This window comes from Saimiri boliviensis, chromosome 16, assembly GCF_048565385.1.
Source record: "Saimiri boliviensis isolate mSaiBol1 chromosome 16, mSaiBol1.pri, whole genome shotgun sequence".
Classification (NCBI taxonomy): domain Eukaryota; kingdom Metazoa; phylum Chordata; class Mammalia; order Primates; family Cebidae; genus Saimiri; species Saimiri boliviensis.
The window spans coordinates 17,955,909-17,971,866 of NC_133464.1; the positions used below are offsets into that span (position 1 = coordinate 17,955,909).

Sequence of the window (15,958 nt, forward strand, 5' to 3'; positions counted from 1 at the left end):
TTTGAAAATGTCCATACACATATCCTCTTCATGAAGATGCCTTTTAGGAGTTAAACTTTCTGGTCATATACTTGAATGAGACCATTCTTCTGGCAATGTTTCTGTATTAATCTGTTTCCCTATTAAATATTTTTCTTTATTTTCTTCCAAGGGAGGTTTTTCTTAATAGCATTGTAGTCAGTGGGATGAAATACTATGACATGAGATGACTTGAAATGATTTTCATATCCCCCAATTTAGAGCCTAGATAAGCCCAGTAACTCAAGACTTTTTAAAATTAGAAATGTGTAGTATTTTTGTCAAAGTAATTCTTGCACACACTGAAAGCTGAGTTGTTCAGAAGGCTTCTCTATGCCATCTCACTACCTTCAGTGGTGGTACCTCTGGGCCTCTCTGTAATAGCCTTTAACCACTCTTTCTTGATTCATTGACTTTAGATATTACCTGTTGATGGCCTGCAGAGACAGATGGGGACTTGGCTCATTTTTTACCACCCACTACACCTCTCATGCCTTCTTCACTGTTTTTGTATTCCTACTTATAATTTTATTAACTTTTTTTTTAAAAGATGGGGTCTCACTAGCTTGCCCAGGCTGATCTCAAACTCCTGGGCTCAAATTATCCTCCCACCCCAGCCTCCCAAACTGTTGGGATTACAGGTGTGAGCAACTGCACCCAGCCTGTAATTCTAAATTAATACCTGCACATCTCCACCCTTGCTGTTTCCATTTTCAGCAGCCTCACCCCTTTGTAAGATAAGCTGTTGCTGCCTCTGTCCTTCTCACTACCTTTGCTCTCACATTGTCCAGTGATAACATAGCTGTTGCATAATTTGCATTGGTTATCTGTGCTAAGAGTCAACTCGAATTATTGAAAAGCAGGAGACCCTGTTTGCATTACAGTGACTTTTTATATGGCCAAGAGGCTACCCTAAGGACATCTCCTGTCTCTTTCCTCCAACATTATAAACCTGTGCCCCTGGAGGGACATATTTCTAGAGTCAAATTTGGGTAGAATTCTCTACACTGTATTTCAGTGGCTCAGAATCATGGCATTAAAATTGACTTCATTGTTAAATGAAGTCAGATTCATTAGAAAATCTGTTTTTAACCCCTAATCTCTACTTGGCTTGTTAATTTCATCCTTCTTTCTTTACCATCTATTCACTCAGAGTCACTACTACAACACAAATGTACTGAGCACCTTCGACACCCAGGCCCTGAGCTGAATGCCGGGGAAGGAGTGGGAAGCAGGACGTGGCCCCTGCTGCACTGTAGGCTGCAGGGTGGAAGCTTGCATCCAAGGGCCCTGTGAATGTACCCTAGAGATGCGACTAATTCAGGCTTGGATTTTAGAGTGGCCTCATACAAGCTCATGGGGGGTGGGAGATGAGGATTCATGAACAGATTTAGACACTGAGTGACTGACAATATGAAATTACACATTTGTACGGACTTCACAATGTGCTTGTTTAACGGTTGAGGCCTTCTCTTTCTTCTCCTGCCTGTCCCCACCACTTACAGGACTTCAAGATAATGAATCCAGCACATTAAAAAGCAGCTTAGTAACCGTGACTGATTGGAGCGACACTTCAGATGTCTAATTCCGCATGTCAGAAGCCAGCAGTATTTCAGTATGACAGTGTTTCAGTAACTTGCCTCCATGACTCCAGTGCTTCCGCCCTGCCATGTCCCCCACGGCAACACAGGGTCTGATGCAAAGAACAACCGTCTCTTTAATGTCACCTGATACAGTATTGAAAATCGGATCCTTAACAGTGTTCTGAAGCGCATACAGGTGTTTAAGACTTCTGCTGCTTAAAAATAACATGTCATTGAAGTCATAAAAAGTTTTTTCTTTAGAATGGTACTCTAGTGTTAAGTGTATTTTTTTCCAACTGTTTTTTAAGTGATTTTTTTTTTTTAAGCTTACAGCAGGTTTTGGTTTGAATTACTGAAACTTTAAAAAAATATTTTTATTATGTATGCTGTCACATTGCAGGTGTTTATATTATAAAATTCTGGTAGTAGTCTTAAAATTGAATTAGTGGAACCACTAATCACTAAAAGTTCATCTAGTTATTTTTCATATAGAAGTAAGCTTAATCCAGGCATGATGGCATTCACCTTTAATCCCAGCGACTGGGGAGGCTGAGGTGAGAGGATCGCTTGAGCCCAGGAGTTCAAGACCAGCGTGGGCAATATAGCAAAACTCCACCCTCCCACCCCCCAAAAAAGTAAGTTTAGAATTAGAATATAGCTAGGCCCGTATTAAATACATTTTCCTGAAGTACATTTATCACATTTAGCTTTGAGCTACTGTAAGCATGTTACTATTAAATGGTTGTTTTATATAGCATATTCTTTATCTTGGATATTTTTTGAATAAAGTGTAGTTATTTTAAGTGCCAATTTATCAGACTAAATAGAAAATATTTGAGTCATTACTGAACTCATTTTTTTTTACTTTTTAAAATACCCAACATGTATTATAAAATATCTCAAAAGTAATCTAGTTATATTCTTAGACAATGACATTGCCAAAAATCAGAGATCATATAAACTGTTTTTTGCATTTCTATAACTTGGTGGTACTATATTCTCTTTCCAAGAAAAAGTAACCTTTTAACAAAAAGATCTGTTGGGTTTTAGATCGCTTTTCATTTGTCAACCTTTTCAGTAAAGCCTTCCGTTACATCATCGTGACTGTGGCTGTGTTATTAGAGATGAAATCTGAGTTAAATTTATACTTAGTAGGGGTCTTACAGAGGGAGAGTATGGCCTTGATAGCTATGCCATATGACATGCTGTCCTAATGGTTAGAACAAATCTTTTTTTGTTTCCACCCACCCTGGGGCCCTATCTACTTGTAGCCCATTCCTGCCCTCTAAAAAAATCCTTCTGACTTCCTACAGAGGCCATTTCATGCAGATATACTCAATTTATATTTATGTTTCTAGAAGCGTTAGTGAAGGCTGAGTCAAAGTTTCATGTAGTAGGACAGAGAACGGCAATCTACAAAAACACATCATACCCAAGATGGCCCGTGTGTCACTTTGTTCACTCAGTTATTTATTCAACAGATATTTATTGAACCACTTGGTCTGGTTTGGTTTTGAACATTCACTAATTCATTTAATTACAACTTTGCAATATAGTTATTGTTATAATCATCATCCTAAAGACATGAGAAACTGAGAGTTATTAAATAACTTCCCAGAAGCCATACAAGTACAAAGTGACAAGGGCAGGCATTAAGCCAGGTCTCAATTCCATGTTTTAGGTCTGCCATGTCTTCATTCCTGAGCAGAAGGGCTTGGGGAAATGAACTTTTGCTGAGTAAATCCAGTATTTAAATTAAGTTACTACATCTGTGTCTTAAAAGCCCCTCCTTTAACTTCCTGGTTAGTTGTATCTTTTTTTTTTTTTTTTTTTTTTTTTGAGACAAGAGTCTCACTCTGTTGCCCAGGCTGGAGTGCGGTGGTGCAATCTTGGCTCACTGCAACCTCTGCCTCCCAGGTTCAAGTGATTCTCCTTCCTCAGCCTCCCAAGTAGCTGGGATTATAGGCATGCACCACCATGCCTGGCTAATTTTTTATATTTTTAGTAGAGATGGGCTTTCACTATGTTGGCCAGGCTGGTCACGAACCTCCCATCTCAAATGATCCACCTGCCTTGGCCTCCCAAAGTGCTGGAATTACAGGTGTGAGCCACCGTGCCTGGCTGTATCTTGATATTTGTATAAAATTTGGTTTGTTCACTTTTCAGGAGAACTATTCCTTTACGTTGCCCCTTACTGATGCCCAGCTAATGTGTTTCTGGTTATTATCAGACCTTCATCCCCCATCATCCCTAAATTCTTTAGTATAATCTAAGCATTATCTTCGCCAGCTCAATTTTGAATAAGAAATTTGTTTGAAATGCACACCCACACAACCCTATCCCATACTAGCCTGTAGAACCTTTTTAATTTGTATTTCTCCAAAAGACATTTTAAAGGATTATCAAGGTTTAGAATTTAACATTTTTTTAACACACTTGTTCATTTCCTTTTCTTTCCACTGAGCATCTCTAAACAATGTGATTTTCCTTGTAAGTCTTTCACACTTCAGAAAAATACGTTTACTCATGTTCTGATTCATATCAGACAGTTCCTTACTCAAAGAAACACAGATATCAGTCCTTATTCATACTTCGAAACTGTATTTTACCCTAGTCTGCCTCAGTTCAAAGGCCTATTTCTGACATTACTGTGGCAAGTTACTTAAGCGCTCTGCTTTCACTCCCTTCTCTGTAAATGCGGGATGAAGATGCATGTATCTCCTAGGATGCCTGTGAAGAGTGAGTGAGAACAAGACATGAAAGGCGTGTATTAACGGTGATAACTGCTGCCCTTGTGGGCATGTTATATAGGGCTGGCTCTAGGAAGAAACCTGTGTCTTTGCTCAGAAATCCCTGGAGCAACTTAAATGTCTTTAGAAGTGACAAGTCTCTCAATTATACCCAGTTAGTTCTGTAAGGTTCTGGACGACACACTAGAACTCAGTTCTGAGGCACATGCCTTGTGGGCTTGGGGTGTCCTTAACCCATTTATGCCTGAGGTTGCAATGTTTTAAAAAAAAATTTTTTTTGAGGTTGCAATGTTTATATATATATATATTTTTTTTTAGACAAAGTCTCGCTCTGTTGCCAGACTGGAGTACAGTGGCACAATATTGGCTCACTGCAACCTCCACCTCCCAGGTTCAAGCGATGTTCTTGCCTTAGCCTCCTGAGCAGCTGGGATTACAGGTGCATGCCAACATGCTCGGCTAATTTTTGTATTTTTAATAGAGACGGGGTTTCACCATGTTGGCCAGGATGGTCTCGATCTCTTGACCTCATGATCCACCCGCCTCAGTGTCTCAAAGTGCTGCGATTACAAGCATAAGCCAAAGCACCTGGCCAATTTTTAAAATTTTTCCAATCATACCTTGGCAATGACCTTTAGCAGTAGGATATAAATAACTCCCACATGCTTAGTGTTCCAATAATGGAACACTAGGCATAAATGGGTTTTAATTGGCTCCACAATTAACCACGACCAATATCTCTATCTCAGCTCCTGTTGATGCCCTAGCTTAGGGCTCTGCAGGCTGTGCCATGGACGCCTCAGCCCCTTAAGGTGGATGTGCCATATGATGGGCAATAATGGTTCCATTAGCCCTTCTTAGAGCAGTCATAATGAATTACAATCATGACAGACACATGTAAGAAACTAGAATTTGCCTGTATGCAGCAAGTAACATGACCATTTAACCTGGACACCTTTTGAGGAATATTTTCGGATTGTCCCCTGCTTGCAAGACATTGTTCCTTATATACTTGTTTAATCTGTGAATGAAAAGAAACATAAGGAGTGGATACAAAGACTTCTATCTATGAATGATTAAAAAGGCTAGAGTACGAATACTTCTTGAACCTTTGGTACTAAATGCTTTTCATGTTCTATATAAACGTAGAAAACATTTTACAAATCTTGTAAATAACCTTTTTATTTTTTATAGAAAGCCACAACAGAAAATGATTAGTATATAACCGTGTAAGAACATTTACATCCATACAATCAACAAATGCTTCAAATGCATGTTTTAAAAATAGTTTGAGTGTTAATTATGGGAGGGCTTTGATGGGATCATTTTGTGAACAGTTTGCTTTTATAACAAACTCAAGATGCAGCTTGCCAGCGAGCTCTTTTAGACATACGCATTTTTATCAAACTGTTTTGAAGGGTTTGTGGTTTTAAAATCTTCTCCACCATGATACTTTGTCCGAGAAGACATGACAGATGTGGCCCCATTGTATGCATATCTGAAAGGTAAAACATAGTTTGGTAGATTCGATTCTACACATAGGGCAAACAAAAATGGGAAGAAACTGTTTCACCCCGTCTCTGGCAATATCTAAATATAAGTCTTCCTCTTCCATATCTAAATGTAAGTCTTCCTTTTTCTCAGATAGCTTTCTTCTCTCTTCTTGCCCCAAGAAGTATTTTCAGTATCATTTCTGAATAACCGGTAGGATGGAGAATCTCTGCAGAAGAAACTCACGACTTGGCCATTTGTTCAGTTACTGTCTTTCAAAACCATGTGTTAAAACTCATCTTCCTGGAACCTAGGAGGCTTAGCAGAGGCCATCAACATTCCTTCCTACCTAGAGGAAAACTATGTTGATAAGGCCGAAGGGAAGAACATGTCCTCATATTCAGACCCTTATTTCTACTGACAGAATTTGCTTTGGAATATAATAATGGTAAAACTTTAAAAAATGAACTGTCCTGCCAATCTTCCAATCCTGGGTTTTGGAAGTTTCTAAGAATCACATGAACTATCTGTAATTTGTCCCACATGTAATGATTTAGAATAGCATTCTACTTTTTAACAGGTCATTTTTGTCTCTTTTTCATACCTGGGTGTTTTGTTGTTGTCAGATATTGAAAAGCAAAATATGATACCACCAATTATGCACAGTGAGGCTCCTGCCCATCCAATGAACAGAGCGGCTCCTAATTCATACCTGTGAGAAAGCATTACACAAGTATTACAGCTCACTTATTTGGGGAGTAAACAGTATTTAACACTGCTAGTCAACATTTACTAAATGCTCATTATGTTTTTTTGCTATTGGAAATTGTGAAGGAAATAATAACACCTTGTGTCTGTAAAATGCTGTAAACTCTCCCCAAAGTGTTTTTATAGCCAGGAAACCATTCCAACATCCTGAAAGGAAATGAGGGCATCCATGGGGGTAAGGTCAAAGGAAAAGTGGTCACAACTAGGGTCTCCTGACTCAGCCAGCACCTCTCCTCTGCACTCTGCTTTAACCTTGCCAAGCTTTCTTGATTCCACTCTGCAGGACAAATCATTTAGGCAGACCATAGTTAGAAAACGAAAGATGGCTTTTGCTTTCATGTTAGTTCAATTTAGTAAAAGTTTGTTGAGCACCTGCTATGTGCAAATCGTCACTAATCACTGCAGTCTAGTGGGGGAGATGAATCAATAGCTATCATTTAGTGATAAATTGCTATTAAGCATCTGCCAGATGGCAGGTCACAGTGCTCTGCTAATGACCGCAGCAGGAGCAGATGCAAAGATAAACAAGAGAGTCCTTCCCCTGGGAAAGCCATGAAACAAAGGCATGAACAGTGCTACTGAGAACAAAAAACAAGATCACCTGCAGTAGTGGACTAGAGGAAATCCCTTTAGGGGAGGTGTAGTCGCCCAGAGAACAAGGAATGAGAAAAGTACACCAAGGCCAGGCGTGGTGGCTCACGCCTGTAATCCCAACACTTTGGGAGGCTGAGGTGGGAGGATCACCTGAGGTCAGGAGTTAAAGACCAGCCTGGCTAACATAGCGAAACCCCATCTCTACAAAAATACAAAAATCAGCTGGGCCCGGTGGCAGGTGCCTGTAGTCCCAACTACTTGGGGGGCAGAGGTGGGAGAATTGCTTGAACCCAAGAGGTGGAGGTTGCAGTGAGCCAAGATCACACCATTGCATTCCAGTCTGGGCGACACAGCAAGACTCCCATCTCGAAAAAAGAAAAGAAAAGAAAAGAAAACACTCAAATGTCAGGGACTGTGTGTGTTCTCGTTTATCTGAAGAATAGGTTGGTTTCGGGTTTTTGTTTGTTTTTATAAAGAGTAACTCTCATTTGGGTCCCATAAACTTCCATTGCAAGGCCAAATAAATCTAGGTGCTTTATAAAGCCAGGGTCAGAGGGTCTGTTTTGATCACACAGAATCCAGAGAGGAGATGAGGCAAGGAGAGTAAGAGGTCAGGGAAGGCAAGACAGGGCCCAAGGTTGGGTTCCTTCCGCAGGGTGCAGGGGAGCCAAGTTCAAGGGCCAAGGCCAGGCTTTGGTAATCAGATCGAGGCCACCAAGTGCTGCCTGGGGTCCTCCTGAGCCTTGCTGCACACCTCCTGCTTGCAGTGTCCCTATCTGTGAACTCTGGCTCTGCACATGGGCAGGCTTTCTGGTGTGGTCTGAGTCGCTGGCAGAGTGATATAACAGAGTGGGCCCGTCGCTAGTCAGGGAAGCAGGAAGCAGAGTGTGCGTTTAATCAACCACGCATGGTACCTGGCACTGGCATCCTATTTTAGTGATCCTCAAGATTTTAAGACACATATCACATCTGTCAGGGACATGCGATTCAGCTGTGCATTTTTAATTGGGATTGAGTTACGTGCGTGCACAGTAAATGCTGCTCTATGACCCTTTCTTTACTCACTCTTGTGTTGCCTTTCCTGGGACATCAGCGTGATTGCTGGGGCAAGGAACAGCTGTGACAGAACAACTAGGGGGAAGCCCCTCCTCCTGCTCTGGAGCACCAACTGCTCTGGCATCCCAGAAACTTCAGCAGGTTCCCTTAAGGGGAGATGGCAGAGACAGAGGGTTGGTGTAGTGGGGAAAAGCACCTTCAGTCTCCACGCGCGTGCGCGTGCACACACACAGAGATGCACACGCGTGCGCGCGCGCGTGTACACACACACACACACACACACACACGGACTGAGTAGGGAAGTGCACAGGTGAAAAAGAAGAGTTGGCCAGATCAGAGGAGTGTTGACCTGGGAGTTTCAGAAAAGATACTTTCATTAAATACTGTGTTACACATCTAGAAAGATGCCCTGGATTTCTGCAGTCAGTCCTGCTTTTATGTTGTTTTAATGAGATTATGCACAGGCGACAAACCGCGTGCCTGCCAAACTGGAGGTGCACGTCATTTGGCCCCTGAAACACCTCGAAATCCTAGAAGACGGCATCAGATCTGTGTGTTGGCAGCCTTTTTTACTGCTGACAACTAAATGAATGTGCACTACTGAAAAACTCTGCATGAAGTACACTATTATAGGATGATTATAATTGTATAACACTTTCTATTTTTCTCTATCTATCTTCTCTCCTGAAACTATAGCTTAATATTACTCTTGGTGTAAATATGCCATGGAAACATGGTCTGAGATTTTTCTGAAAATATTGAGCTTCACTAAAATAGAATGCCAGTCCCAGATACCATCATTAATTATAAATAAATCTCTAATTATTAATAGTAGTGGCCAGTTGGCATGAAGATGATAGAAATCATAAGCATAGCTTGGCACAATGAGTTCACTGAAAGAAACATTATAAACACAGACACAGTGTTACTACAAATCACAGGACAAATTACCCAGGCGGATGACAAATTGGGTCTATGTTAATTTAAATCATATTGAAACTTTCTGGAGGAATTCAAGAATCATGAGTTTGGCTTATATTAATAACTTTTTAATTCCTTTTTAAAATATATCCTTCTTACTTTTTTTTTTTTTGAGATGGAGTCTCACAATGCCACCCAGACTGGAGTTCCATGGTGCAATCTTAGTTCACTGCAACCTCCGCCTCTGGGTTCAAACGATCCTCCTGTCTCAGCCTCCTGAGTAGCTGGGATTACAGGTGTGCGCTACCATGCACAGCTAATTTTTGTATTTTTAGTAAAGACGGGGCTTCACCGTGTTGGTCAGGCTGGTCTCGAACTCCTGACCTCAGCTGATCCACTCACCTCAGCCTCCCAAAGTGCTGAGATTGTAGGCGTGAGCCTTTTTAAAAAAATACCTTAAGTCACTACGTATTGACTCTATTCTAAGGAAAAAATCATTTTCATTTGAATTTCAGGGTGAATTATGTCAGAGAACAACATTTAATAGTATCAATTTAGAGATGATTTCAGAAACCACATGTCTACCCAAGTATTTTTTTTTTTTAACAATTTGGATGTGAAGGCTCTTGTGACATACTCTGTCTCCTTTAGAGTCTCTTCCTTCCATCTGTTGAAAGACACATCTCACAAATTTAACAGTGACTTCAATTCACACCTCTCAGTGTATATCTGGCAAAAACTGACGTGTGTTATTTAAAGACAGGATTGAGAAAGAGATTAATGTAATATCCACTGCAGCTTGTTCCCAAGGCACATACTCTTTCACATTGATTAGGAGACTTACTTAGTCTCTGTCTGGAAATCTTTCTTCCTTTTTGGTAACACTAAGAAGCTGATTTCAACACCTTGGTAAGGTTATCCAAATTTCAGATTCTCTGTTGCAGGTCTTTCATGAGCAATATCCTCCTGGCCCTCAGCCAGCCTTCCTACTCAGAGTGTGCCCTCTTTACGACCAACACCAAAGTTTCTTCATCATTCTGAAAGGTTGCAAATCTACATGACATTGGACCGATCCATATCCCGGACTTGCAGGTTGAGGATGGAACTTCCATTTATGGAGGAAAACGTTGTTTTTAGAGGATCTTGGTTGATGGACTAATCAAAAGCTGTTCGTATTATACTTTAATATAAAGTCACTGAGTGACTTTAGAACCAAGAAATGGGGAACAAATTTACTTCTAACAGAAATTAAAACACAGATAACCACGTATAATTTTCCCCAAAAGGGAACCACAAGGATCTAAGGTGAAGTACCCAGCTGTATGTGGTACTGTAAGTTGTTGCCCATGGTTCTCACTTCCTGTTGAATGGCTACACCACAGCTGCACACCTCCATTCTGATGCGTTTCATACTTGAGTTCGTATTTTAGCCATGCCTTTAGAGTAATCCCAAGGAAATGGAATGCTGAACAACTCTTGTTTTCACTTCCTACTTTTGTCTTCCTGGCACCCTAATCCCTATTCTAATTTAGGTTTGCCATCCATGGGGAGCTGGTAGAGCCTCCTCTAGTTACCTCTACAGAAATGACATGCCAGGTATTGTGCTAATCAGGTGTTCAGGGCAGATAAGAGGGACATGGCCCTGGCTCACAGATCCAGATTGGATAGTCTAGTGGGGATAGTCAGACATTAAACCAATAATTACAGTAAAGTGTGATGAAATAATAGAATTACAAGAGCATGTTTTTGCAAGGTAAACATTACCACAGTTCTCCCAAATACACTCGTAAGTGGTTCAAGTCAGTGTCTATGCTAACAACGGCTACTGTTACTGTCAGGTCATTGTACTAGGACCTTTCTGTACTAAGATTTTTTTTTTTTTAATAAACACTACCATATTCAATCTTCATCAAAAATCTGGGAAACAGGTATTACTATCCTCATTTTACAAATGAGGAAACTAAAGCTTTGGGAGATTAAATGACTTGTTCTTTCATGTCTCAGCTAAGTAAATAGTAGACCCAGGATTTAAAACCCATAACTGTGATTCCAAACTGAAGTTCTTAATTGGTGCCATCATCCTTTTTTGTACACTTTAGCTAAGTAAAAGATTTTATAAATATAAAAAACCCAATCAACGCAGCATATTTTTAGTTGTCATTTCAGAAAGATGGGAGTTTTATCTCTCCTTGGCTCATTAAATTCTCAGTGGCTCAAGAGCTTCGGGGCATGGAATTTTTTCTGAATGCCCTTGGGCTGCCTTTTCGTCTGGTACGAAAAGAGGTGAGGATGCCAATTAAAATCAGGGCATGTTGGAGCTGAAAAAGGAAAGTGCAGCCCCTCCCTAAGCAAAGCAAGATCGGTTTTAACAAACAAAAGCACCTCAACCTTTTTAGATCCCCAGAGAAGGGAAGTGACCTTGCAGAAGGTCACAGAGCTAGGAACCAGGTCTTTTGCCATCCTTCAATACTGTTGTTTTTTGCAAACATACTGTCCTGCTCCTCATTTTCATCAAGAGTAGAAACAGCCAAAAGACATTTTTCAATTACCTTAAAACACCTACATAAGTTTTTTAAAAAAGAGTTTAAACTCCAGAAAGTACACTCATACATTATCAAAGTTAACATTTCAAAATTGAATTCTATTGGTCTAACATAAAACTTTTTCTTCAATGCATCATCTTACATTATATACAATCCAAAATCTATATAACTGCATGAATTGATTTTATTTTTATACAAATAAGTATTCCAAAGCAATTATCTGCATTTCCCCAAAATACACCTCATTCTTTTGGGGCCCCAGTTATGCGGGGTGCCCACTCACCCTGTGTATCTCTCTGAGGCTGCCATGGTCCAGTCTCCTTTATGAGACTCTCAGCCACCCCTCTGCTGGGTTCTCTCCTACAGTCTGGCAGATGCCAGAGGACTTCCTACCCAAGGATCCAACAAGACTTGAAAAATAGTGGCAGGTGCCTCCCAAATGGTGGCTAAAGTTGGATGGAATAATTTAAATTATAAGTGTCTACTTATATATGGAAACCTCATAGAGGAGTCTTATATTTAGGAAACTCAAAATAAAGATATCTGGGAGGGGGTACCTATACAAAAACTGCTTTTCAGTGGCAGATTATAACAGACACATACCCATTATCCTTCCATGTACTATGATATTCATTAGGGTAGTTCAGAATTCTATAAATTGTATATGTTAATAACAGGTAGCGTTTATTGATTACCTACTATGTGTCACTGTGGTGGATGCTTTATAGATGTTTTCTTTTTATTTTTTAAAATGAACATGTCTCAAGGATTTTATTTAGCTCAGTAACTAATTAGGGAAGCAAAAATATTAGGTCTGTGAAAAAAGTAATTCAGGTTTTTGCTATTAAAAGTAATGACAAGCCGGGCGCGGTGGCTCAAGCCTGTAATCCCAGCATTTTGGGAGGCCGAGGCGGGTGGATCACAAGGTCGAGAGATCGAGACCAACCTGGTCAACATGGTGAAACCCCGTCTCTACTAAAAATACAAAAAATTAGCTGGGCATGGTGGCGCGTGCCTGTAATCCCAGCTACTCAGGAGGCTGAGGCAGGAGAATTGCCTGAACCCAGGAGGCGGAGGTTGCGGTGAGCCGAGATCGCGCCATTGCACTCCAGCCTGGGTAACAAGAGCGAAACTCCGTCTCAAAAAAAAAAAAAAAAAAAAAAAGTAATGACAAAAACTGCAATTACTTTTGCACCCACCTAATACATTACAAATTGTCCAAAGGTAAATTCAGGAAATATATTTAGGCAATCAGGAATGCTGAAATAAATTTATAAATAGATATAAAACTGGTCTACACATATATATGTATATTTAATTATGTACATATTTTATTCCTCCTAACTGAAATTTCCTAACTTTAGACCAATATTTTCCCAATATGTTATTTTCTTTAATTCTCTAACATCCAGAACAGGAAATACTATCTCTGTTATCCAGTCAAGGCCACTGCATCCTACCTAAGATCACAGTAGAGCAAGGGCCAGGGCCAGGGCCAGGGCCAGAGCCAAGGCCAGAGCCAGGATTGCAGCAGAGTCAAACTCTAAAACCTGACCCTTCACCTCTCTGCCAACTGCCTAACAGTGTGTAAAGTGATCAGTGCGTGTCTACATAGGAGTTCTAATTCCTGCAAACTATTCACAGAAATTTAAAAACCATCCACAGTAGGACTAAATCTAATGTTAGCCAAAGTAAACCGTAAAAAAAACATCTCATGTTCCCAGAGTCACATAGTTCAAGCCAAAACCAAATCTGTTGCTCAGCACCATCCATGCCATTAATCTCTATTGGTGTATGGATAACTGGGGAGTTTGCTTGGCCTTGATCTTACGTGAGAAATGAGGCGCCAAGTTATAATACTCACAGTAGTCACAATAACAGGTTTACATGCAAACTTTGAAGTCTGAATAAACTGGCATCACAGAGAGGACTGTGCTTCAAGGTGGGAATTTCCTAAAATAACAAATACTGCCCTGAGATGCCTTAGGGCATTGCCAGTACTGCTAAACATGTGTCAAGAATCTGTGTGTGGATGTGGGTATACATGGCTTTGTGCGGAAGTAAAAATATACAGATGGGCTTGCAACAAAAGAAGCCTGGGTGAAGCAAAAGCATACCTGACATTTCCTTCAGTCTGAACACATTTTAAAATTGAACGAAGTATCGATCCAGTTGACAACTTTAAATGATTACTCATCTCTAACTCAATGCTATAACAGAGATAACTAGTAATTTTTAAATTACACATGCTTTGATTGACTGATTGATTGATGGAGGCAGAGTCTCACTCACTCTGTCACCCAGGCTGGAGTGCAGTGGTGTGAATTGGCTCACTGCAACCTCCACCCCCTGGGTTCAAGTGATTCTTCTGTCTCAGCCTCTTGAGTAGTGGGACTACAAGCACCCACCACCACACCCAGCTCTTTTTTGCATTTTTAATAGAGTTAGGGTTTCACCATCTTGGCCGCTCTGGTCTTGAACTCCTGACCTCAAATGATCCACCTGCCTTGGACTTCCAAAGTGCTAGGATTACAGGCATGAGCTACCACACCCAGCCAAGCCTTATGCTTTCATGCTATGTGCCTTCTACTTCAGAGCCAAGTGTCTTAAAACAATTATCTCTTCTACCAGGTTTCCAACATTTCAACAGACATTTCTCTGTGACTAACCTTAACAGACTACATAAGGTAATGTACTATACATTAATATACTCTGCGTTAGGGTCAGCATCCCTAAAAATAGTAGCTAGCATTTAGTAAGTAAGTGTTTACTATGTACTAGTATGATGTTAAACAGTTGAAGTGTACTATCTCATTTCATCCTTACAACAACCTCCTAGTATGTATTATACCCATTCTACCAATAAATAAGCAGGTGCAAACCACCCAGTAGGGTTAGGATGGAAGGAAGCATGAGGTGGAAAGGGAGCATCCAAAACAGGGACACCCCACCCAGAATGCAGGTCCTGAAGGCTGATCAGAGGTTAGCCAGGATGTGAAAAAGAGAGGAGCAATGGGGGTAAGAGCTGAATTACCAGAAAACAGGGCACACTGGCAGAAATCATGCTGCAAACCGGTCAGTAAAAATAAAAGTGAGCAACAAATATTTAGTTCCCAAGCAGATGTTTAAGTCATTCTAGCACAACAAAAGCATCAAAGTAATTCTGGTGATCTGAGGTGGCCTACGCTACTTCTGAACAAACTGAAACCACTGAGTAACATTTTCTTAATATTTAACAGTTGAGCCGGGCGCGGTGGCTCAAGCCTGTAATCCCAGCACTTTGGGAGGCCGAGGCGGGTGGATCACGAGGTCAAGGGATCGAGACCATCCTGGTCAACCTGGTGAAACCCCGTCTCTACTAAAAATACAAAAAATTAGCTGGGCATGGTGGCACGTGCCTGTAATCCCAGCTACTCAGGAGGCTGAGGCAGGAGAATTGCCTGAACCCAGGAGGCGGAGGTTGCGGTGAGCAGAGATCGTGCCATTGCACTCCAGCCTGGGCAACAAGAGCGAAACTCCGTCTCAAAAAAAAAAAAAAAAATTTAACAGTTGAACTCTGTTTTATTCTTACCACTTGGTACTTATCTAGAATCTCCTATCTAAGAATCTGTGAGATCAACATTATTTCATCCTCCAAATAACCTTATGAATGGAACAAACTTAAATAAACAAACATTCATAATGTATTAAATTATAATAAGTACAGAAGAGAGAAATTAAGTATCTTGACAAGGTCACCCGGTGAGGTCAATATTCTTTTCAACCTCACTCAGGAAAATCCGTATAATCTAGAAATTTACTTCTTACATACTGTCCATTCAACTTGACAACAAGAATGAGAGAATTTGTCTGAAAGTAGGTAGTTGTTTATTTCTAACTACTAAATAGCCACAATGGTGGAAAGATTTTGCCTACTTAAGCTTAAATCCTAAAGTAGAAAACAAACAAATGCCTGGAATGAGAAGTGCAATGTGATTTTGAAAAGTCTGGAAATAAAAAAGCCTAGAGGATAAGACCCCAACACAAGAAAAGAGAATATCTGGTCCAAAATATTAATGGTAAATCTCATGTAAGAAAAAATAAGTCTAAGTCTAAGACAATTCTGTTCTACTTCCTCAACCAGAGCAACTGGTTAAATTGTGTCACTTTGCATGATTTGAAAAGAAGTTTCTTAATGTTGATCAATTCTTACTTGGAATAGTTTTTCTAAGGCAACAAAGCAGGACATTCAGAA

General features: G+C 40.3%; 2 protein-coding genes across 6 annotated transcripts in view; one reads left to right on the forward strand and one right to left on the reverse strand.

The window, feature by feature from the left end:
- DZIP1 (DAZ interacting zinc finger protein 1) overlaps positions 1-2,699 on the forward strand; it is a 60,554-nt gene extending 57,855 nt beyond the window's left edge. For all 3 annotated transcript variants that reach the window (XM_074387536.1, XM_074387535.1, XM_010338796.3), the window contains one exon: positions 1,524-2,699. In XM_074387536.1, the coding sequence (XP_074243637.1) occupies positions 1,524-1,603 (80 nt within the window). In that variant the 3' untranslated portion in view covers positions 1,604-2,699. The remainder of the gene's footprint in view (positions 1-1,523) is intronic.
- Positions 2,700-5,517: 2,818 nt separating this feature from the next.
- The window catches only part of CLDN10 (claudin 10), a 147,597-nt gene continuing 137,156 nt past the window's right edge, over positions 5,518-15,958 (reverse strand). For all 3 annotated transcript variants that reach the window (XM_010338794.2, XM_074387537.1, XM_003928202.3), the window contains exons 4-5: positions 6,447-6,554; positions 5,518-5,849 (exon numbers count right to left, since the gene is read on the reverse strand). In XM_010338794.2, coding sequence (XP_010337096.1) covers positions 5,735-5,849; positions 6,447-6,554 — 223 coding nt within the window. In that variant the 3' untranslated portion in view covers positions 5,518-5,734. The remainder of the gene's footprint in view (positions 5,850-6,446; positions 6,555-15,958) is intronic.